Consider the following 24,056-nt stretch of genomic DNA (forward strand, 5'->3'; position numbering starts at 1 on the left):
AGATGCTCAAGAATTTCTCTCTGGAGTTTACCTCCAAGTTTCCTAGGTCTCAGGGTTCGAACCATTCCATGATCTGCTCCTCACATTTCTCTCGTACTGTTTGTGGGGTTTTGTCTGCTGAAAGCTGGCTGGTGGCATGCAGGGTAAGACTGGTCTAGAATGGAGACCCAGCTACCTCCTGGTGCGTCACTTCACCCTACAGACAGACAGTGCATCTCACCGAGAGAGTAGAAATTGGTTTTCCATCAACCATAGAGCTGGTTGTATAGATTTCATATAACTGGGTAATATTTTGAGGGGTGTGCAAGGTTTAAGGACTGTTACTTAACCAAATTATACAATACAGTATACAAATACAATCTCTATAAAAATGTATTAAAATGAATAGGTCTTGAGATCTGAGCAGGGAGTAGTCTAGATATCATTAAAGAAATGCATTGCCAATGCTTGTAAGCATACAGAATAAACATGAGTGTCTCAAGGGCTGTGAAGGCATGGAAGGGAAGAACAGACTTCAGTGCCAGCGTTTCCTCATGAAAGCGTTCTTCGGGAAACAAGTAGGGGCTTTAAAAGGGCTCAGAACTTTCATCTTCATAAAGAGTTCAGATACTGGTAGCTTTCTTGTTTAAACCCTTTACCTCTGGAGGGAACAGGGTAGAAATGACACCCAGGCCTTCCTGGTCTCCAGGCAGTGGCATCTGAAGTCGGTGAGCTCTGTCCTGCTTACGAACAGCCTATGATGGTTAATGGCTGGGAGGAATAAAGTGAGCCCCATGAGGCACGTCACTCTTGAGGGGACAACACTCAGAAAATAATTCCCTTCCTGGCTTGTTCTGCTAGGCTATTCTACGCAGTACTTATACATGTATTTTATCATACCACACTTTATTTTGTACGCATCTATGTGTAGATGTATGTATGGATTCACTTGCCTGTAGTCGTGCTTCTGAAGGTCAGAGGTCAGCATTGGGTGTCTCTCTCTGTCCTACTCCACCTCAGTTTTTTATAAACAGCTTCTCTCAGAGAGCCTGGAACTTACTGTTTTGGCTAGACTGGCTGGCCAGTAAGCTCCCAGAGTCTGCCTGTTATACCACCCCCACCTCTGGCAGCAGAGTTACAGACATGTTCTGTCATATGACGGCTTCTTACCTAGAGGCTGGGGATCTGAACTCAGCTCTTCAAGCCAGCACAGCGAGCACTTAACCCACGAAGCCGTCTCCACGGTCACACTTGCACCGCGTTGTAAGAACAGAGCCACTGAGGGCGGTGAGTACGTCATCTCACTTTGAAGGCCCGCGCCAGAGTCTGGTCCACCACACACCTTCTTGGGGTGACACTGGCCTCAGAACCGAGTAACCTTTTGACTATGCATCATCTACGTTCTCTCTTTCTTCCTCTCCTGCCTCCTTGTAGCTGCCTGGCCTTGTCTTTGCTGCCTCCATCTTTTTCTGCTTGTTATTCAAGAATATGCTCTGTCCTCAACTTTGAGACCTGATAGTCTTTTCACATTGCCCTCTCCTCTCAGATCGGCCCTTAGTTGACTTTCAAGTTTCTGGGTGACCCCAGCTGACCCTCCCCCAGTGAGTCAAGGATCTCTAATTAGGAGAAAGAAGTGGCTCCTCTCCTAATGGAGAGAGCAGCTGCCACTCCTATCAGAGCCTGTTCTTGTGCAGCCAGGGAAATGAGCAGGGACGGCCGCAGGGGCCGGAGCAGCAGACCCCATAAACAAGCTCAGTTCTTTAACCTCCCTGTGGCGTCGGTGTGCCTGTGGTAGGGGCGAATGGCCATTAGCTTTAAGTTGGGGCTTCCTGGCTTTGTGAAGTCTGATGACCCAAACGTTCTGTGATTGTGTTTGGGCTCTGTGCATTTCCCAGTTTTTACAGGGGTCTGTTTAAAGGAATGAAGAGGGATATTAAATATTTATTTTGGCTGACAAGATAAAGGAGAGCTGCTAGAGGGAAGATAACTGGCAAGTCTGAAATCTAGGCTTGTTTGTCTTCCAGAACTTGCCCATTGTCTGCCTTTGAACGGACGATGCAATAATTAGATAAAAGCATCTTATTATGAGGTTAATTATAATATTTACTTGGAGCATTTTGACGGAAAGATCCTAATCGTGAAAGGAAATGGGATTCCTCCATGAAAGAGAATTATCTCTTTCTTAGAAGGTCAGTGGATTCAGTATTAAGGGTTTCTAGAGAATTCTACCTCTGCCCAGTCAGAATGGCCATCAATGACCCTGTAAGGCGGGCATCCTGTTGTCACTATAGTTCTGGCTCCCAGACAAAGTTTGAAATGTACCTGACTTACCAAGAATGCCATATGTGTGGGGGTACAAGCACACATTGCTCCTATCCTCATTCTCCCCAGCTTCATCTCAGCTCAAGTACCTTCGGGTGCCCGCTCCAGGGTCAAGGCTACGGTAACATGTCGATGGCCGGTGAACCTAGAGACCAAATGGGGGCAAATCCTCACACTATGGAGATGGCATTTGCACAAGTATTCAGCCAGCCTCTCACTAAGGAAATACAGGGCAGAATCAACTGCACTTCAGCCTTTTGCTCAGTGGCACTAACCTTTGTTTGACAAAGACGTGGACCTCCATCAATGTATCTAGTCAGAAAGTGTACCTCTTCTGTTTATGTAATAGCAGGCACCATGCAAAATGGAAGGATAGGCTGCAGATTATGATGGACTGCTAGAGGTACTCACGTGTGTACATGCATGTGCACATACATGTAAACATGCATGCAATGCGGTGGTCAACCATGCTCAAGGAAGGAAAGGAGATGGTTAGGGATAAGGTGGTACTGAATTGGCAGACCTTGGTTGTGCCTTAGATGCAAAGAGGACATGAGATCAGTGCTTGCTCAGCCCGCATTGTGGCAGGGATGATAGGAAAAAGCACAGGATGTGAGAGACAAGCGCTACCTTCCTAAGGCCGTTGCACATGGTCTTCAGGACTCCGAGGGCTAAAGGAATCAGAGGGGACTCTGGAGAAAGAGAGGCCGCAGGCTGATCCTGCAAGAGTTAAGGCTTGCAGATGGTTGGAGAAGAGACCAGGACCGAGGGTACACGGCACACTGCCAGTGAGCCGAAAAGTTGCTTGGGAACAAAGACTCTGGCATACCCAGAACCTGGGCAGTTTCCCCCAGCCCAGAGAATAGCAGGTCGAAAATGACTTTTTAGAAGAATGGAGTCCGAGAGCCACATGCAGGATTCCCATGTGGACAGAAGGAATATGGAACAGCAAGTTGTGTACATGGGGCTTTAGTTTTCCTCTTCTTGTCCTTAGCCTCTGCCCAGGGGACACAGGACACAACCATGTCCAAAGGAATGTGCTTCCAAGTAGGATTATCTTAATGAGCCCATATCGTCAGCTCCGACTTGTGATAGGCAGAGTAAACTGGACGACGCACTCAAGAGAGAAAATGTGTGACGTATCGAGATGGAGAAATAGTCCCAGGAAAGACATGTGACACAGAAGGTGGCCACTGCAGTGCTTCCGGAGCAGCCCTTTGCTCACACACACGTCTCCACACAGAGGCTTCAGTGCTTCTCCATGGCTCCCCTAGCCGGCTCCCACCCAAACCAGACACCACACAGAATGAACACATCCATGCTCTGCACAGTCGTGCCCTGTTCCGGCCTTGCTGCTTGTTTATCTGTGAGGCCTGGCTTCCTGTTTCTCCCCCTTAGCAATCCCTGTCCTCCTTTCCTAGAGATGGGGGGAGGGGATCAAAGGAGCTGTTGGAGACATACCTAGGGTCACAGATGGCACCTGAGAAGCAGGGGGTGACACCACAGCACAGGTGGCTCTCCCCGCCTGCCTCTTCCTTACCGAGCCATCTCCCCGCCTGGGCCACAGGAGTACACTTAAATGTTCCTCAACGTGTACTAGAATGTGCTCGAGCTGGAAGTCAGGAGGCCTCAGCTCTTGTTCCTCTTCTGACCTGGACAGTTGCCTGAACATCAAACTACCCCTCTGCCCTCCTGGATTTCCACAAATTCTTCTGCATGAGCCGGGAGGTGGAGCTAGGTGAACCCTTCCTGGCCCCAGGACTTCTTAGATAGTAGGCTGTGTGTGCAGGACTTCAGGAAGGACAGGAGGTGTGGGGCGGGAGGACGATGCACATTTGCAGGCCCAGTGTGACGGGGTCTTGCTTGAATAAACACGTGGTGACCAGGGTATGAACTTGATGCTTTCTCGGTTGAGCTTCCGGAAGTCCCGTTCGCATGCTCTGCCAAGCTCATCTGGCCCTTTCCTCCTCACCTGTTGGTTTCTTTCTCATCAGAATCATGGAACTGATTGGTTACCACCCCGAGGAGCTCCTTGGCCGCTCTGCCTACGAATTCTACCATGCCCTGGACTCGGAGAACATGACCAAAAGTCACCAGAACTGTAAGTTTCCTGAGTACCCGTGTCCTTGTCATCTGCCCATGAGGAGTATGATTAACAAGACACAGCCTTGGCCTCCCACGGTCACCATCTTAGGTGGCACATGAAGTAGATGCCATCAGGATGGTCAGAGAGTCACAGCTGCCAGCAGCCTGTAGATGATTTCATGCAAATTAAGAAAAAGACTCCGAGGTCCTCGTAGGCAGTCAAGTACCCCAGCATAAGGAGGGGTCTGGGAGAGTTCAGAAGGGAGTGGGCTAGCTCTGGATCGGTTGTAAGGGCAGAGGAGGGCGGAGCTAAACAGAGGAGAGAGTGTGAAGGGGTGGGGCTGTCCAGGTAGCACAGTGTAAGCATGGGGCGAAGGCCTGGACCGTGAGGGACCTGGACCGAAAATGTCCAGCCCAACCTCTCTCGTGGAACCATTGTGTCCTCATAGGTCACACATGACCTAGGTTCATAGGTCACACATGACCTAGGTGGTACTTGACATGTGGCTGATGCAATGAGACACTTATTTCTAAGTTGAATTTTTAAAGAATTTAGTGGCTTTTCTTGGCATGTGGTCGCCTTCTTGAAGACGGTGGTTCTGTAGTGTTCCCTTAGCCAGCTTCCCAATGTAGTCTTCCCATGTGTAGATGCTCCAAGGTAATGTCTTGCCCTCTGAAGACTAGGAATTGACAGACTTCATCTCTTCTGTAAGGGGTCTTATTTCAGAGGGGAAAAGAGGCTGGGCTCCCTGAAGTTGGCTGGCCTCTAACCTCAGCATCTCTCACAGTGTCTGGGGCACCAAGTGAACGTTAATTTCAGAAACAAAAATATATTTGGGAGAGAGAGCATGACACTGGTACAGACAGGGTTGATGAGAGTGTGGGATAGGAGATTCAAATGGGTAAAACCCTGAGATGCTTCCCAGGAGCCCTAATGACAACATAGGAAACAGGTCCTAGTCCCGAGTCTGTTTCCCTTTCCTCTGCCTCCCAGTCAGGACAGCTGGAGCTCAGATCCTCTAAGCAGCAACTCCACAAGCTACATACAGCATGGAGAGAGGGGTGGGGGAGTTTCTCCCTGTTCTCCCTGTGACATTTGGGTTTCATCTGATCTAATAATACAGCAGGAAGCGTTATGGTATCTCAGACAGTCTCTCACTGTGATCTCTGGCAAAAATCCCCAAATATCCAAACACAAAAAGCCTCTATCCAACCCCACTCAGGGGCCCAGGGATGGCAGAAAGAGACCAGGGTGCTCCCGGAAGCCATGACTGTGACCCAACTAGAGACTGTAGCCTTCTCTTGAAGGGTTTAATGCTTTTGTGCTTCCTAGAGGTTTCCCACTCCCATGGCAGGTTGGATAAGATACACAGCTGCACTCTGCCCAGCCCTGGCCTCGCTTACCAGCTAGTGTCTCGGGGTCTGCCTTCCTTCCTTCCTTAGCCTTCTAAGCCAAGGGATCTGTCAAAACAGGGAGGCAAGGACTTTTTTTTTTTTAAGCATCTGGGAATTCTGGGATTGAATTGAATCTGAATTGAATTCTTGGAGGACAGTATTGTACTTTTTCATCAGGGGAGAGGTGAACAGAAGGACACAGTGGAATGTGCAGATAGCTAATGGACTTCTCACCAGGCAGGCATAGGAAAAGGCTCCTCCCTCTTTAGAACGCTGTGTTCTATAAAAAAGAGCTAGCCAAAAAGAAAAGAAAAAGAAAAAAAAGTTGGTCCTATTCGTTTTGAGGATGACTCCTGGGGGAAATACATGGAAAAACTTTTTGGTTGGATGTTGTTTTTACTTAATCCGTATATTTAATCTCCCAGCACACTTAAAGATAACTCACGGTCTAAATAGAAAGTACAGACTCTGGGTTTTGTCTTTTGTTTCTGGTTGTGGTTGTTCCCCGGTGGAGGTGGGTAAAGCTGCCCTGAGCACAGAGGCCTCTGCTTGAGAGCACTACAGCACGCTGAGTTTAAATGGGCTGGAAACAGCGTCAGTGGTGACAGGAGTGTCCCCATCCCACCTGCCCCTGCAATACAGCTACACTCATCCCTGCCAAGGCGGAGGCTTAGGTTCGAAGCAGGTCTAAGTTACATGTCTCCAATTCATCCCCGTGTGCCTCTCAGCCTGTACGTGTTTCCCACCAAAATGCCTGGAGAAGCTCAGTCTTCAAGCAGATTTAGATAATTGAAAGTCATCATTTCCAAATGGATTAATAATTTATACATCTTTACTCTCAAAGGAGGGGTTGGAGTGGCTTCTCTTTGTTGTGCTCTTAGGAAAACAAGATTAAAGGCCATAAAAGGCCTATCTCCCTACCAAGTAGCAGGCCCCTCACCAAGGCTGGCGTTAATGAGATGATTAGGATGCTGGTGTGAATTAGATTCTGCTGACCGGAGCAGGCGTTTGCCTGCAATTACTGGAAATGCAGTTGCAAGCTCTGCTTGGTGAACTGTTTCATCAGAAAGACTAAGAGCCTTGAGTGTGGTTTGCATTAAGAACTGTCTAAATGAGTTAACTTCAGACTTGAAATTGTGCGAGAATTGTTTCCCTTGCAGCTAAAGAGGGTCTCCATAGCACCAAAAAAAGGACAGCAGAAAAGACAAGAGTTCCTTCTTTGCCCCAGAAGTCCATGTTGGTTTAACCAAGTGGCCATAACAGACTTTGCTTTCTCGCTTGTTTCTGGGCTCAGACATAATGTAGTCAGGGAGGACTGATTGCCTTGGGAATCGGAAGACCCACTACCTGTTTCAAGGCTGTCCTATTGTCTCGTGCATTGTGAAGTGAGTCAAGCCTTCCCACCCTGAGTCCTGAGTCTCCTCACGTTAAAGGGTGATGTCGTTCCTCCCTACAGCCCAATATTCCATCGGAAAGATTAGATTAGGATGACTCAACCACTCTGAAAAATAATTCGGCTGTTGCTGATAATAAAAGCATGATCTTAGCATATAATCTAGAAGTTTCACTTCTTACTAAACTCTTGTGAGAAATGAAATGACCGTCAAACAAAGATTTGGGCACAGATGTGTATTGCAGTGTTATTCACAACAACTGAAAACTCAAATATCCAGACGGAGGAACGAACTAGCTACGGTTTATCCATAGACTGAGGTACTACTCCCCCATGAAAAGGGAGGAGACAGAAGAAACATCTATCCAAACGGAGAGATGAACTAACTATGGTTTATCCATAGAATGAGGTACTACTCCCCCATGAAAAGGGAGAAGACAGAAGAAACATCTGCAATAACATGGACCTCAAAAACATGCTGATGGGCATTCGTCTTTCCCGCCCCACACTTGCTACCTCGCGATACTTTGCTGGTTTCTCCCTCTTTCCTTTTTCCTTTCTGTCACCACCATGCCATCCAGACTGAGGAAGGCCCCGGAAACTCCGGGGCCACGTGAGCCACAGCCATGGCCGCATTGGTAAACACTGCAAGCATCCGTGAGGACGCGGGAACGCTGGAGGCATGCATCATCACAGGATCAACTTCGACAAATATCATCCAGGTTACTTCGGGAAAGTTGGGATGAGGCATTACCACTTAAAGAGGAACCAGAGCTTCTGCCCGACGTCAACCTGGATAAGCTGTGGACACTGGTCAGTGAGCAGACCCGGGTCAACGCTGCCAAGAACAAAACTGGAGTTGCTCCTATCATTGATGTCGTCTGATCGGGCTACTACAAAGTTCTGGGGAAGGGAAAGCTCCCTAAGCAGCCTGTCATCGTGAAAGCCAAATTTTTCAGCAGAAGAGCTGAAGAAAAGATAAAGGGTGTTGGAGGTGCCTGTGTTCTGGTGTCTTGAAGCCACTCAGGGAGGTCAATTAAATGCTAATACTTTCCAAAAAAAAAACATGCTGATCAAGTATAATGACATCATGCCATTGAAATAAGTTTGAATGACCTTATAAAAAGTCTAGGAAGGGTAAGAGATGGTGACAGACAAGTCAGGGAGCAGAGGTTGGAACTAGGATTAGTTAGCAATATGGGCATTGGCTCTGAGGGAGATGGAGGGTTTGTGCCTTCGCCAAGGTGATGGCTAGATAGGTGTCTACAATTGTCAACTCATTGCACTGTATGCTTAAAATGGGTACATTTCCATGAAGGCAAATGAAAACCCACTAAAGCTCGTTACAGAAAGGCAAAGAAAGGTGAAAATGGGAATCTAATTTAGACTTCTAAATCTGAGACTTCCATGCAGGTCAGCAATTATGCTTAGCCAAAGGAAATTTGTGAGGGCTGCAGTCACTGCAGATGTGAAACAGGTGTTCACATGCTAATGATAACCAACACTGTCACTTGTCTTGACACTGGTTCCCAGAGGCACACTGTTTACCAGGCCCTGAGCTTGAATTCATCTCCCAAGGCAGATTTGGACTCTGTGGAGCAATTCATATATGTAATTCTCAGTCATTCCTGCCCCCTTGCTGGTGCTGGTTAAGGTTTTCAAGAGGATAAGAAGTGCCAAGACACAGGGACTATGATGAACATGACTATGACAAGGCTGCGTCTTTCTACCATGTGGGACCAATGAACAGGAAGATGGCCCATGAGCTGACCGGGAAACCTGGGGAGATGCCTGGATGTTTTCCCACAGAGCCTCCTGAGACAGGGCCTGTAAACAGTTCTGAGCACTGTAACCCAAGCACTGGACAGTAGTAGCTTAGGAAAGAGGAGACTCTAAACAACATCTGTGCGGCTGACGGGGTAGGCCAGTCCATCTGATGCTCAGCAGGAACCGCGGTAGCATCCTGGACGGTTGATAACGACAGTGATGAACAGTACTATTATTCTTAATACCACAGTTTGCAGAGGAGGAAACCACACCAGGACTGTTCCTTCCCCCAAAGTCCCCCAGCCAGCAAGACTTCCTGATCCTCCCACCATACCTCTACCCAGTTCTCTGTGACCTGGGCTCTTCTGGGCTCGAGCTCCGAACAATGAAATCCCAGGGGATGAAAGTCAAGTGGACAGTTTAAAAAGGCTAGCGGACGTTTCTAAAGGCAGCAGACATTAGTGAAAAGGAGCTCTTGAGCTTGCGTGAACAAAACTGGAAAATGCATCTGGAGATGGGAAAGAGGACCCCCCTCCCCTGGTGTTTTTAGACAGTGATAACACATGAGAAAATGAACTCTTAGAACAATCTAGAAAAAGAACGAACTCCAAGCTGGTAGTCTCAGTGGGCAGTGGGGAGGCAAGTTTGAAGAACTCCCAGTGGCCAAGGAGGAGGAGGCTGAGAGAAGTGCTGGTCCTGGTTATAGGCTTTTCTTGACCCCAGCTGAAGGGTGCAGTAGTTTATCTAATACTGTCCACATCCCCTAAGGTGACAGACCTAACAAGTGCAAAGGTCATGATTTTTAAAAACCAGACCTCAGCTAGTCTCATGGCACAACCCCGAGTCCCAGTTATTCTGGTGACTAAGGCAGAAGAATCATTAAGCTTAAGGCTTGCTTGGGCTACGAAGTGAGTTCAAGGCCAGCCTGACCAATACAGAGACCTTGTGTTAAAATGAAAGCAGACAGTTGGGTTTGCAAGTCCAGCATGTGGGTGACCCTCTGTCTGTCCTTCAGTCAGGGAATGATGATGGGTCCGCACCCATGCAGCTGACCTTTCTCCAAGATGCATTCTAGCCCCTGCTGCCTGCAGAGGATGAAGCCCGTGAAGAAAGTAGGGTGCTGTTCTTGGTTATAATTTCCACTGAGCTGCCTGGGAGTTTGATAGCGGGGAGTGGGTCATTCCCGCACTGGGCAGGCAGTGCTCTGCTTTCCTTTCCTAAAACAAAGGTCATGCTGACATGACCTCCAGCCTCGCTCCTAGCTCAGTCTTTCCAGTCCCCTGTGTCTATCTGGCAGCCCTGCCCACCCCACCCCTCCCCTGGCAGGTGATACTTCCTGTGGGACCTGAGTGTGTGCTGTGCACTGCTCCCCCACATCCCTTACCTTTGCCCCCTTTCTTCCCTAGTGTGCACCAAGGGGCAGGTGGTGTCTGGCCAGTACCGGATGCTAGCAAAACATGGAGGCTATGTGTGGCTGGAGACCCAGGGGACAGTCATCTACAACCCCCGCAACCTGCAACCCCAGTGTATCATGTGTGTCAACTATGTCCTGAGGTGAGTGGGGGGGTGGGCACCAGCCTCCGCTCTGGGTGCTACCTCTAAAAGCTGTTTGCTGGAGGAATCCTTCTGAGATCTTAGAAGGAGAACTCTTGACATTCCTAATCCACCTTCCGCCTTGTTTGTTATGGTGTCGTGTCTCTGACTGTGTTGTGGGGAGAAGATTGTACACAGTAGTTGCTTAATATTGTGTGGATGGGAAACAGGAGAGCTGCTCCTGCTTTTGGGGGAGACTCAGATGTTGTGCCTTCTTCCCCCCACCATGCCTGGGAAAAACACCAGAGGCAGCCATTGCTAGTATGAAGGAGACTGACATAGCATCCAGGCGTCTTGTGCGCCAGCCGCGCGCGCAGCCATCTGAAGCAGCCCATGGGGAGAGGTTATTCTCATTGTCTCTGCCTCCGTGCCTAACAGACTTGGACTCTTTCCAAATTGCCAACAGTATCTCTGCCCATCTCTTTTGTCTACGAGGGTTAGCTATCAGGCTTTCTACATATCTGGGGGAGCTAAAGGCTTTGGCTAGACATCTGCAGAAACCCTGACCAGCTCTCTCATGCCGGTAGTGAGATTGAGAAGAACGATGTGGTGTTCTCCATGGACCAGACCGAGTCCCTGTTCAGGCCCCACCTGATGGCCATGAACGGCATCTTCGACAGCAGTGGTGGCGTAGCTGGATCTGAGAAGAGTAACTACCTGTTCACCAAGCTGAAGGAGGAGCCCGAGGAGCTAGCTCAGCTGGCCCCCACCCCGGGAGATGCCATTATTTCTCTGGATTTTGGTGGGTACTTCCTAGCCCTAGTTGAACTCCCTTAGACTGGGCACAGTTCTTCTTATGGCAAACCTCTGCAGCCGTACATTCGCTAGACCAGAGCCACACCCTGCCCTTGTGCCAATCACTTGTTCATGGTCAGGCTCTGCTGGGCACAAAAGAACCACAAACTCCCTGGCCACTGAGTTATATGTCCTCGTGAAGTGGTGGCGGGCTATGAGAAGGGTCCATTCTCCACCTGGCTGTGGGAGTTTGAGCTGAGGGAGAGAGGATTTTTCTGGGTATATCCAGAGAGACGATAGGGCCCCTCATGTATCATCTCAAAGAGGATGCCCTTATTTAAGTGGAAGGCTAAGGAAGGAATAAGGCCAAGAACACCCAGTGGGGAGAAAATTCAGGCCCAGGATGAAGTCCCCAAGATCGTCCACATTAGAATGGTCACCTGTCTCACTAGAAGCCAAGTTACTGTGGTCCAGGCAGAGTTCTCAGGTATTTCAACTTTTTGTTGTGTACACCCAAAGGCCTCTTCCAGTTCATACCCTTCCCCCTAGCCCGATCCGGACTGTAGGTCTTTGCATTCACTCACCCCTTGATAACGTGCATTTGAGAGGAAAATTGATACCTCACCGAATTCCAAAGGGCACTGAGCCCTTGCATGAGATACCTCGCAGCCCCAGATTGGTGGTGACACTAAGGCAAATGGCCGCATTCTTTTCTGGTAATTTCCTCATCTACATTCTGGAGTGCTCTGCAGGGAGCAACTGCTTCCAGTAGGTTTAGTCGGTTCTGAAAGCCAAACGCTGTTAGAAATGGCTCTCGTTGTAAGGAGTCCCCATATTGAACCACAGCTCTGGTCAGCAGCTCTTGGGTCCTAGCAAGGCTCCAGGGTACAGAGGGTGTCAATCCCAGGTCCACTTTCAGGACTGTTTTAGGACCTTTGTGAATCTTCTGGGCTTCTTCCTCCCTGGGCTGAGCCTCAACCTCACGAATGTCCACCATGCATGTCTTGTCTTTATAGGAAGCCAGAACTTTGATGAGTCCTCAGCCTATGGCAAGGCCGTGCTGCCCCCAGGTCAGCCATGGGCTGCAGAGCTGAGCCACAGTGCCCAGAGTGAGTCCGGGAGCCTGCCTGCCTTCACTGTGCCCCAGGCGGGCACCCCAGGGAACACCACACCCAGTGCTACAAGCAGCAGCAGCTGCTCCACGGTGAGCCCCACCCTCCGGGGAGTAGGCAGAGTGGGTGGTTCTGCTCTGCTGCCAGAGGACAGAAAAGACATCCTGAGAAGTACTGTCCCCCTCCCGTTATTGCAGTACTCCCTAAGAACGGCTGTGACGCTCATCCACCAGGGCCTGTAGAGCTAACTGCTGCCTCCACTCCTAGCGAAGCAGGGATGCCTGAAATTGCAGTGAGACCCGAGTTTGGTCTCTGCATACAGAAGGCTTCAGTCACAGAGCCCTGTTGGCCACAGCCACTATCCAGTGTGCAGCTCAGGACACACTAGGACCGCGGTTCTCAACTTGTGGGTTGTGATGCCAGGGGTTGAACAACCCTTTTACAGGGGTCACTTAAGACCACCAGAAAACACAAATATTTACATTACAATTCAGAACAGTAGCAATATTTACAGTTATGAAGTAGCAACAAAAATAGTTTTGTGGTTGGGGGTCACCACAACAGGAGGAACTGTGTTAAAGGGTCACAGCATTAGGAAGGTTGAGGACCCCTGCTCTAGGAAGTGATGCAAACATCTTATGAGGAGACCAAGGTTCAGAGAGGGTGATGAAGGGATCTACTTCATACCACTTGTCAATAGTAGAGCCCCCTTCATAGATACGTGGTGGAATGGGGAGGAATGAGCCAGGAACCATGCTTGTCTGTTGACACTGGACTTCTGGGGAGACAACACCATGTTCTTGACTTGGTCGGCTCCTCGGTTTCTAGCCCAGCAGCCCTGCGGACTACTACTCTTCTCTGGAGGATCACTTGAAGATGGAAGTGATTGAGAAGCTCTTTGCCATGGACACGGAGGCAAAGGACCAGTGCAACACCCAGGTAGGCTCTGTGTGGGTGATAAAGGCTCCTGCATCCCCTTGCGGAGGTCCCGGGGATACTGAGCAAAGCCTTGGGGACAGAGAGCTTGCCATCACCCTTCCTCCCACCTTTTCACCGCTTGGTCCTGCGCTTCTGTTTCTAACTCTCAACTTGATCTCCTCCTTCCTTAGACAGCTGCCTTTACACACGTGCCAGACTGAAACCACGCTACCAGACCTGTAGAGAGGCGTGTCCAGATTCTTCAACCAATGCATTTTAAAAAACCATTTCACTTTAAATACTTAAAAAAAAATGACAGACAAAGGTGCTCCTGGGTTGTATATTCAATGACAGTTTACTGCACAAGGTCACATGCTCTTGCACAAACATAAGTGGAGGAGGTGGGAGGACGTGGTGATGGCCAGCATGCTAGGGGCAATCCCCACCTCAGTCTGTCTCAGGCCCAGTTCTCCATCCAGGCTTGTGGCTTGCTCCTCTGCGCGTGTCTCTTTTCCTGGGTGCGAACAGGCAGTGTTGCTGCAGTAACAGTCTCTGGGTGCTAGTTACAGAGGTCTGCCTGTCTGTAGGGAGGGGTCAGTCCCCACAGCTCATGTCTCTGTTTATGAGTGTTCCGCTGTGACAATGGGAACACGATGCAGGGTCTCTGGGTACCTGCTGGTGAGGATGGCAGGCCCTTTACAGGGCTGCGAGGGAGGGGAAGGTAAGCTGTCCTTCATCTCAGGAGCTCACGTGTAGCCAGAATAGTATGAAGGGGCAGCCCATGCTGTGGAGGCAGGGGGCTTGCCTGACTGAAAGAGAATGGAATGAGAAGGCTTTGCAGGTCAGGGGTGGAAGCTCACAATACTGAGTGAGGGGATACATACATGGGAAGCTTACTATCACGACAGAAACTCTTGCACCCTTGACGGCAAACCTGAGACTTTCCAACAGGAGAATTTGGATGGGGGACTGACCCATTTTAAAAGGCCTGGGATGGGGCTGGAGAGATGGCTCAGAGGGTAAGAGCATTGCCTGCTCTTCCAAAGGCCCTGAGTTCAATTCCCGGCAACCACATGGTGGCTCACAACCATCTGTAATGAGGTCTGGTGCCCTCTTCTGGCCTGCAGGCATACACACAGAAAGAATATTGTATACATAATAAATAAATAAAAATATTTAAAAAAAAAATAAAAAATAAATAAAAGGCCTGGGATGGACATGGGATGGGCAGTCACCGCAATTCGTCTTTGCTCTTTTCTTCTCAGACCGATTTCAATGAGCTGGACCTGGAGACTCTGGCACCCTACATCCCAATGGATGGGGAAGACTTCCAGCTAAGCCCAATCTGCCCGGAGGAGCCACACATGCCAGAGAGTCCCCAGCCCAATGCCCAGCACTGCTTTAGTACCATGACAAGCATCTTCCAGCCACTAGCCCCGGGGGCCGCCCACAGCCCCTTCTTCCTGGACAAGTACCCACAGCAGCTGGAGAGCAGGAAGACGGAGCCTGAGCACTGGCCTATGTCTTCCATCTTCTTTGACCCTGGGGACAAAGGGTCCCTGCCACCATGCTGTGGCCAGGCCAGTACTCCTCTCTCTTCTATGGGAGGCAGATCCAACACTCAGTGGCCTCCAGACCCACCATTACAGTTTGGGCCCACCAAGTGGCCTGCTGACGATCAGAACGCCGAGGCCCTGGGGGCTCTGCCATTGGGGCCATCACAGCTGGAGCCTCCCAACACCTCACCCCATGTCTCCATGTTCAAGATGAGGTCAGTGACAGATGCCTGGCCGGAAGGACCTTACTGGGCAGGGAGAAGACATAGGTACACATCCCCTAGTGGGTGCTCAGGAGCCCCCCCCCCCATGGGCTTCCTACCCCACCATATCCCCTCACTCTGCAGCAGCCGGCGCTCTATCTACCTAGCTAGGGAGCTGACATTGAAGGGCAAAATCCCAGGAGAAAGGAGGAAGGGCTTACAACCTGGTGTCTATCTTTAGATCACCCCAAGGGAACTTTACTTACCTAGGGTTCATCTTTGGGCACAAACAGGTATTTGAGTGACAGTTTCTCCATTCTCTCCACACTCCTGTGCTTTCTACCCAAGAGCCTTTATGGGGTACATGCAGGTGCTAGCGTTTCCTATCTCACACACACCAGGTGCTCACTGGACTATGTCCCAGAAGCCGAAGTGTGTTGTCTGTAGTGTGTGCCTTTTGTAATTAGGTGCCCCAAACAGTCTTCGGGTGGGAGGCACTGGGCAGAAATCCTTGTAGAGACTGATGTCATCCAGCAGGACAGACTCCCAGGAGGGCAGGACTGCCTGAGAGTAGCTGAGGTAAAATAAGTGTGTGGAAGGAGGTACAGGTGACGGCAGGCTTTGGCATCTCACCAGGTAGAGGAGCAGAAGGCAGACACGGCTGGTCAGGTCCTTTGGCACTCTGCATTCTGGGTCCATAAAGCACCTTTGTCATAAGTATTGGGTCCAGGTGAAGACGCCAGGTGGGAGACCATGACCCTCTCGCACCTACTCCTACTCCCTCTTCTTGGCAGATCTGCAAAGGACTTCGGGGCTCGCAGCCCCTACATGATGAGTCCAGCCATGATAGCCCTCTCCAACAAGCTGAAGCTAAAGCGCCAGCTGGAGTATGAGGAGCAAGGCTTCCAAGACACAAGTGGGGTAAGCCACCTCTTCACTGTGAATACCATGGGCGCCTCAACCCCGCTGGGCAGGAGGTAGGGCTAAGAAAAAGATGCAGACAGCTCCTTCCGGTGGTGAGCACCCTCCTGTGTCTGCCCCTGCTGGGTCTGTGTGGTGCCCCCACCCCACTCCACCCCCGACCCTCTTCCTCCAGCTACACTTCACATCCACAGGGGGACCCTCCGGGCACCAGCAGCAGTTCCCATCTGATGTGGAAACGTATGAAGAGCCTCATGGGGAGGACCTGTCCTCTGATGCCTGACAAGACCATCAGTACGAATGTGGCCCCTGGTAAGCAGGCCTGAACCAGGCGTCTGGTGAAGGGTTGGAGGCTCAGGGCCCGTTCCCTGAGTCTTGTTAGATGGGCTATGCCCATGCCATGAGCGGGGCTCCAGGTTCTAAGGTCTCTCCATGACCTCTGAAAAGAAAAAGAAGGCCGAGAGCTACTCCCTGTCTTATCAGGCAGCACCAACTCACTCTCTGGCTTGGATCTTCCAGATGAATTCACCCAAAACTCCATGAGAGGCCTGGGTCAGCCACTGAGACACCTGCCACCCCCACAACCACCATCTGCCATGAGCCCAGGAGAAAATCCCAAGAGTGGGTTCCCGCCACAGGGCTACGCCTCACAGTTCCAGGACTTCCGTCCTCCAGGAGCCCCAAAGGTGTCAGGTGAGTGTTGGAGACTCACACCTGCACGCAGGTGGCCTGGATGGACAGGAAGCTGGGTGGGAAGCAGCCGCTCACATAGCAGCTCGGCATTTGGACAACAGGCCGTATTCAAGTCTCAGACAACTGGTTAGAGTCCACAGGGCTCTTCACCCAGTCAGGCTGCATGAGCTTGGGTTAGCCAGGACCTGCTTGATATCAGGCCAGGAAGGGTTTGACAGTGACTTGTTCAAAGAGCCCCTTGAAGACGCCCTCAGAGAGGACCTGAACTGAGGGACAGGAGAAGGAGAAAGGGCTCTCTGGCCCCAGAGAGCGGGCAGAACTACAGCCACTTCTGACTAATTCAGGCCGGGGAGGCTTTGGAAAGGAGGTGGCGAGGATGGTGAAGAGCCCAGGGCTGGGATGGACTTCTGAGCAAGACAGCTGGTGTGGGATGGGCCATTCAGACAAGCTGGCTGCCGTGGGAAGATGGATGGGCCATTCAGACAAGCTGGCTGCCGTGGGAAGGTGGATGGGCCATGCAGACAAGCTGGCTGCTTTGGGAAGGTGGGATGGGCCATGCAGACAAGCTGGCTGCTTTGGGAAGGTGGGATGGGCCATGCAGACAAGCTGGCTGCCATGGGAAGGTGGATGGGCCATGCAGACAAGCTGGCTGCCTTGGGAAGGTGGATGGGTCATGCAGACAAGCTGGCTGCCTTGGGAAGGTGGATGGGCCATGCAGACAAGCTGGCTGCTTTGGGAAGGTGGGATGGGCCATGCAGAGAAGCTGGCTGCTTTGGGAAGGTGGGATGGGCCATGCAGAGAAGCTGGCTGCTTTGTGAAGGTGGGATGGGCCATGCAGACAAGCTGGCTGCTTTGTGAAGGTGGGATGGGCCATGCAGACAAGCTGGCTGCTTTGGGAAGGTGGGATGGGCCATGCAGACAAGCTGGCTGCTTTGGGAAGGTGGATGGGCCATGCAGACAAGCTGGCTGCTTTGGGAAGGTGGGATGGGCCATGCAGACAAGCTGGCTGCTTTGGGAAGGTGGGATGGGCCATGCAGACAAGCTGGCTGCCATGGGAAATGGGTAGCAAGGCTCCATGTCTACGAATCCTCCAGTAATTCAGTCACTTGCAGGCTCTGGGCACCGTAAGACCAGAAGTCTCTGTCTTTCCTTAGCTCCTCCTGGCCTGAAGTGCACACACACAGCACTCTGGGGCATCTCTCTAGAAGCATGCACAGGGACCCACTGACAGGAGGGTGGCTTGGTAATAATCTCGAAAGTTCAGCTGTTGCCACCAAACAGATATGTTCCCACAGAAGCCTCTGTTTGTCACAGTTTGTGGTCTTGGGGGAGGGGGTGAAAATCCCAGAGTCTTGTCTACAGTAGTATAGTTGGGAGACATTTATAGGTGTGTTCTCAGTCTGTGGAACCCCAAAAGCCCTGGGCAGCAGGTGGGCTAGCAAACCCGAAGGTTTAAAGGAGAGAACCATGCGTCGCTCACTCCCTGGTATACATCTGGTCAGCAGCAGTCAGCAAATGACCAGTTTCCCCAGTGGTTAAAACCACAGCCAAAATAATTTCAATTTAGAGCATTTTCTGACCATGACTGAAAGAAGAGGTGAAATTAACAAGGGGTGGGGTATCTGTTCATAGGTGTGTAGGCAAGAAGGGGAAGCAGGTGGACCCCAGGAGGGAGAGGTCCCCAGGATATGGCTCTGTACCTAAGCTATGAGACCCCTGCTGCCACTTCTACCTGCCTTGGATCTCAGCACTGCTGAGACACGCTCTCTTCTCTGAATGGGAAGTGGAGCCCAGGGCAAGAGGGCTGTGGCACCTGACGTTCCTGGCCTGGCAGCTGGAGATGTCAATCTTTCCACGAGTGCCCTCGTCCTGACTGTCTACAGTGGAGTAGGAACTGTGTCAGGGCTTGGGTCAGGCTTTTAAAACTGCCTCCCCTCCCCTTCTCATAGGCATGGCGAGCCGACTGCTGGGGCCGTCGCTGGAACCTTACCTGTTGCCGGAACTGACCAGATATGACTGTGAGGTGAACGTCCCTGTGCCGGGAAGTTCCACACTCCTGCAGGGGAGAGACCTTCTCAGAGCCCTGGATCAAGCCACCTGAGCCAGGGCCTTCGGCCGGGCATGCTCCTGCCCGGCCATCCTGTCCTGCCAGCTTCACCTTCCGTCTGTGTTGCAACTAGGTATATCTAACACCAGCACACTTCTTAAGAGATGTACTGACCGGGGCCGGTCTGCCCAGGTCACCAAGCCGTGGCCTTTATCTGACATGCTCACTTGATTATCTGTGTTTTAAAAATACATACTTGTTTTACCGTCGATGAAAATGTTCTGAAATTTTATAAGATTTCCCCCTCCCTCCCTTGACTTATTTCTAATTTATATTCCCCAAAGGTTTCTCTCTCACACTCAGTATCCCTACTAACAGTCATGGTGGATGTTGGCTCTCCTGCTAGGGAAAGCTTTGGCTCCGTTCAGCGGAAGTGCGTTTGTCATTGTTGCCAAAGAGAAGAGTTTTCCTTTTCGAACCCCACTGTGGATTCTCTCTGTCTCTCTGTCGTCTCTCTCTCTCTGTCTCTTTCCCTCACACACACACCCAATCACCATATTGTAAAAAGCCAGTTCTTTGCTCTGATTTTGATCTGACTTGCGGGGCAGGAAAGCAATGTGAAGGGTAAACTCCAGAGTTACCTGTGAAGCTACACAGTGGCCTTCCTGAACCATGATGTCTCCCATCTCACCCCAGGTTCAGTGGATTTTTACTATTATTATTACTCTAAAGCAAAACTGAGAGTTTTTTTTTAAGGAAAATTTATATCTGGGTTTGGTGTTTTTCATATATATGGGTACTTTTAATATCTAAAAACTTAGAAATGGACTCCTGCTCACAAAATCACTTTTAAGATCTCATTAGGGCTGTTCTTGTTATTCTTCTCGGTGTTCTGCACACTGTAGAACTGTATAGTACTCCCACAGGCCTGTACTAACTCCGCTACGGATCCCCTGCCCCACCACTCTCTCTGGTGACCTTTTGCTTTGGCCTGTTGCTATGCCATAGATGTGGAGTCACTAAGGGGGAGCGTGGCAAGCTCTCGTCTCTCCTCTTGTTCACTGTGTGTTATGTACGTATGCATTGTCATTGCTGCCACGTGGGGGATGGGCAGGAAGTGCTTTCACTTTTTTCAGGTGACGTTGCTAGCCCTTCAAGTGCACCAAGCTACGCTACGCGACCTGTCTCTCTCTCATGCGGCACATTTGGGTATTTCCACAGCTACCATGAAATGGTTTGAATGGGAATTCACAAAGCAAGTAGGGATTCACAAATAATATAGTGACCCAGTCCCTGGAGAGCTAAACTGGGAGATGGTGCCAGGTCTGACCAGCCCTGCACCGCGCCACAGCCCACAGCTTGCAGGGCAGAGGGTCCTGCAAAGCCAAGGTGCAGCGCCCCCTGCTGGTGAATAGCCGGCAGACCTCCAGGGATAGCCTCTAGCTGAGGTCTCAGTCACATGAAGTGACATGAATAGGTAGAAAGCACTGAAAATACTGGTCCCAGAGCACTTTGTAACTCACTGGGGAGGAGGTAGGCCACGTTTTGGGTGTGTGATACCAATCGACATACAATGTTGTTGACTTGGGTACAATAAAACTTTAAATACATACAAAGTCCATCAGGCCAAAATGCAGTAAGCCTAAAGGGACTTACTGCTCCAACCAAAAATTAACTTTCAAAGTCAGCCTAGCTAAAAGTATCTAGGCATGGTGTTGTCCAAGTCACACATTGGTCCACGGTGTGGCCTGACACGCGGTGAGAGAACATAAAGGGTTATTGACATGTAAATGCTGGTATTTGATTTCCTGTGTTGTTGCCTCAGCATTAAGGGCATTTTCCCTTTGCAGTTTTACTAAAAAACAAAAACAGAAAACACTGAGAAATATTCCAAGCTTCACATTAACCTTTCTTGTCAATGTAACAACTTCGAACATTACTGCATTGTCAAATTCCTACTGACGGCATTGTAACTGTCTGGGAGCTTAACTTTATAAGGAAATGTATTTTGACACTGATATCTTATTAAAGTATTCTGATCCTATGCCTGCTGGTGCCTCTCATTTCCTCTGCATTTATCATGGGCTGTGCCAACGGAAAATTAAGTCCTTACCCAACAGCATACAGAAAATGAGCACTGGAACCAAACTGGACCAGATGGTTAAGACCAAACCGACAAGAAGTCTGAAGAAGGAATGAAGACATCCTTTTCTCTGTAAGCTAGAAAAGAAGGGAAGAAGCCGTAGTTTCTGCCTTCCGAAATCCACATGAGATACTCAGGAGCATGCTGGTCCTTGTGTCTTCATGTTGTACATCCAGAAGTTCCGAGGAGCTCGAATGCGCGAGTGGCTGCAGAGGGCAGCAGGTCCTGTGACCATGACAGGCCTCGAAGGCAGCCAGTCCCAGGCAGGAGCCCACTAGGGGCAGTAAGGCCCCAGCAGGGAGTCACATGGCTGGTGAGAGACTGAGAGCAAGCAAGTGCCAGGCAGGGAGCCGCATGGTGGGTGATGGTACTGTTCCCCAAGTGGGTCCTGAGACCATGCCTCAGGTCCCTGAAGGCAGTTAGTCCTGGGCAGGGAGCCATGCAGTAGGTGAGAGACAGAGACATGGATAGGCATGCCATGCAGAATGAGGTTGGATATTAATTTAGTGGGTTATGGAAGGGAAGAGGAGAGAGGGGGGATGGGGAGAAGTAAGGGAGAATGGAGTTGTCTCTTCCAGACAGGGAGGGGGTGGGTGTGGCTTGTCTCTTAAAGGGACAGGACAGAACATTACTTTTAAGGTGGGGTCAAGGTCTTCCTAGGTAGATTGCAGGTCGAGAAAAAGACTTCAACCAGAGACAGAACACAGCAGAAGGCCAGCACTAGGCGTGGACCTGATGGGCTCCCTATTCCCTGTCAAAGTCCCTCTTCTGGGGATCAAACAGGCATCTTTCTAGGGTGACACAAGGAGGAGAGGAGGCCAGCAGCATCCCTATTTGTATAGACAGCCCTATGACCAGCCATCCCAACATTCCCTGCACACCTGATATTTGGATTCATTGTTGCCTTGTTAGTTTCCATCAGCCTAAAAGATGTTGTGTGTACACATCTGCCAGATGAGACCAGAACTCAGTGACTTTCACACGTCCCAGCTCATTTCTAAGAAACATACAGCTCACATCTAGTGTTGCTCTCCTTCTGGCCCCAAAGCTAGCCATGAGATAGATCTTCTGCAAAAAGTCCTGTCTGAGCCGGAGAGGCGGCTCGGTGACTAAGAGCACTCACCTTTGCAGGAAACACCTGTGTGACAGCTCACAACTATCTGTGATTCCAGTCCCAGGGGACCTGATGCCCACTTCTGACCTCCACAGGTACCCGATATGCACATGGTGCACATACATAAATGCAAGCAATACACATGCCATACTCCAGTCAGTCTTACTTTAACGCTGAGGCTTCTGGAGTTTTTGCTTCTTTCTGGTCCCTGTCGGCTGATCGCACCATGCTGGGCTGCCATTTGTTTGGGACCAGCCTCAACAAAAATACCTTTCTCCAGGGTAAAGGTGATTTAGAAATATAGTAAAGAATATGAAGACACAAATGAAAATAATAAAACGGAGAAACATATAGGATAGTATCGGGAGGGAATTCCAGTGAGTACTGAAAATTCACCTGTGTTTAATTTCCAGCTGCTTAAAATACCCTGACCCAAAAAGGTAGGAGTAAGATAAAAGACTGCATTAACATGATACAAGGAAATGAACACACCAATTGAAGGTAGCGGCTACATTCATAGCTGAACATTCTGTTGCCAGAACAAGACAAGTCATGCTTACACCCTAGACCAAAACACTCTATAGGCAAACCACTCCCTGGGTGGAATCCCAAGTTATCTTCATAAAGGGAATTGGAACGCACTTGGATCCTTAGGCTCTTTGTTTGAGGTAGGATCAATCTACTCTATTCCTGGAGCACAAGGTCTGGCTATTAACCACACCTGTATACGATAAATCACCTTGAAAGAGCAGAACTCCCTATCCAAAGTCTAGGTGGGAACTTTGTTTGAGGCAGAAGCACAATAACCTTGAAGGATCTAGAGGAAAGTTCCAACTCTCTGACCTCTGGTCAACGTGGAAACAGGCTCACATTTTCGAGCCTCCACAGGTCCCCTTGGTTTCTGGACATTGAGTAGGATTATCTGGACCCTGCCAGGTTCTTTCTCACCTCTATCCACCATCTTGGGCTTCCTGCAAACATCATCTGTTTTTCCCTCAGTTCTTCTGAGAGTGACACACTTCACTTTGAGTACCAGGTCAACTCAGAGAATAAGCAAATTTAGAACTTAAGTCTGGAGGAACACTCTCCTGGTCCCCAATGTCTTCAATGGGCCTGTGGAGCCTATAATGTTATTCTGTGGCAAAGTATTTGGCCTTGACCATACTCCCAAAGCTGTGGTTGGTCCTCCAGGCCTTGGTGGAGTGGGGAGAGTGTCCAACCCCTCTGACTTCCAAGTCCAGCAAGCAGGCCAAGAGGAAGCATAAGGATGTCATTGTTCCCAGTGGGTCAGTAGAAATTCGGTCTTTTTTGGGGGTGCATAAGCATAAGACACAGTGCCCATCTCAGTCACCACAGCTTTAGATTTTGTCTCAGGTATCTAGGGAAGACTGGCTTGGCTGTTCCCGATGTCATATCGTGGTTTAGGAGCAGACACGTGCCAGCATGCGATGCGCACAGCCCCAGGACCAGATCCTGACAAAGAAATGATAGCTGGTGAGCCCCTGAGTGCCTCCTGCCTGTAGGCGTGTTCTCCTCTCTCAGTGGTACCTGCTATCTCAGTGTCGCTCTAGCTGGTAGCTTCCAGATTAGAACTTTCTCTGGGAGGGGAACCCAGACCCAAGGTTGGAGCACCAAGAGATTCTACTTTCCCTGTGGAACTTGACCAGCCCCACCCCCTCAGTGCAGGACAAATTGGCCCAATTCTGAGCTGTGGTTTGGCTGAAGACATGATGTAGACTCATTTCCTTTACAACACTGAAGTTTCAGCCATCTCCTGCCTTTTTCTGTTTGCTGCTCACCCTGTGCTTTTGTATGAGAGAATATACAGTTCTGTAGAAGAGCAGGCCGATTATCCTGCTCTTTCCTCCCCGGGGCCAGGGTAGGGCAGGATCCGTGAGATGGGGCTGGTTGTGTTCACACAGATTGGTTGTAGAAGCTGACAGGAGCCTACAAAGGCCTGAACCCAACCTCATTCTCTAAGTTATCAACTTCTGTGTTTTATAGCTAAAGAGACTGAATTCCAGGGAAGTAAAAGCTGTAAGTGACTTGCTTACAGACATACTATGATTGAGAGACAGGG

The 24,056-nt window shown here is 50.0% G+C and overlaps 1 protein-coding gene and 1 pseudogene across 1 annotated transcript in view; both read left to right on the plus strand.

The window, feature by feature from the left end:
* The window catches only part of Epas1 (endothelial PAS domain protein 1), an 82,118-nt gene extending 61,355 nt beyond the window's left edge, over positions 1-20,763 (plus strand). Inside the window, exons 7-16 of the mRNA XM_041631027.1 lie at positions 4,296-4,402; positions 10,348-10,495; positions 11,062-11,276; positions 12,286-12,473; positions 13,210-13,320; positions 14,565-15,070; positions 15,853-15,979; positions 16,174-16,291; positions 16,499-16,672; positions 18,622-20,763. Coding sequence (XP_041486961.1) covers positions 4,296-4,402; positions 10,348-10,495; positions 11,062-11,276; positions 12,286-12,473; positions 13,210-13,320; positions 14,565-15,070; positions 15,853-15,979; positions 16,174-16,291; positions 16,499-16,672; positions 18,622-18,773 — 1,846 coding nt within the window. The 3' untranslated portion in view covers positions 18,774-20,763. The remainder of the gene's footprint in view (positions 1-4,295; positions 4,403-10,347; positions 10,496-11,061; positions 11,277-12,285; positions 12,474-13,209; positions 13,321-14,564; positions 15,071-15,852; positions 15,980-16,173; positions 16,292-16,498; positions 16,673-18,621) is intronic.
* Positions 7,745-8,191, plus strand: LOC121432867 (annotated as a pseudogene).
* Positions 20,764-24,056: the final 3,293 nt, after the last annotated feature.

The sequence above is a fragment of the Microtus oregoni genome, unplaced genomic scaffold (assembly GCF_018167655.1).
Source record: "Microtus oregoni isolate MIOR12 unplaced genomic scaffold, Mior012 000036F_ref0000092, whole genome shotgun sequence".
Classification (NCBI taxonomy): Eukaryota; Metazoa; Chordata; class Mammalia; order Rodentia; family Cricetidae; genus Microtus; species Microtus oregoni.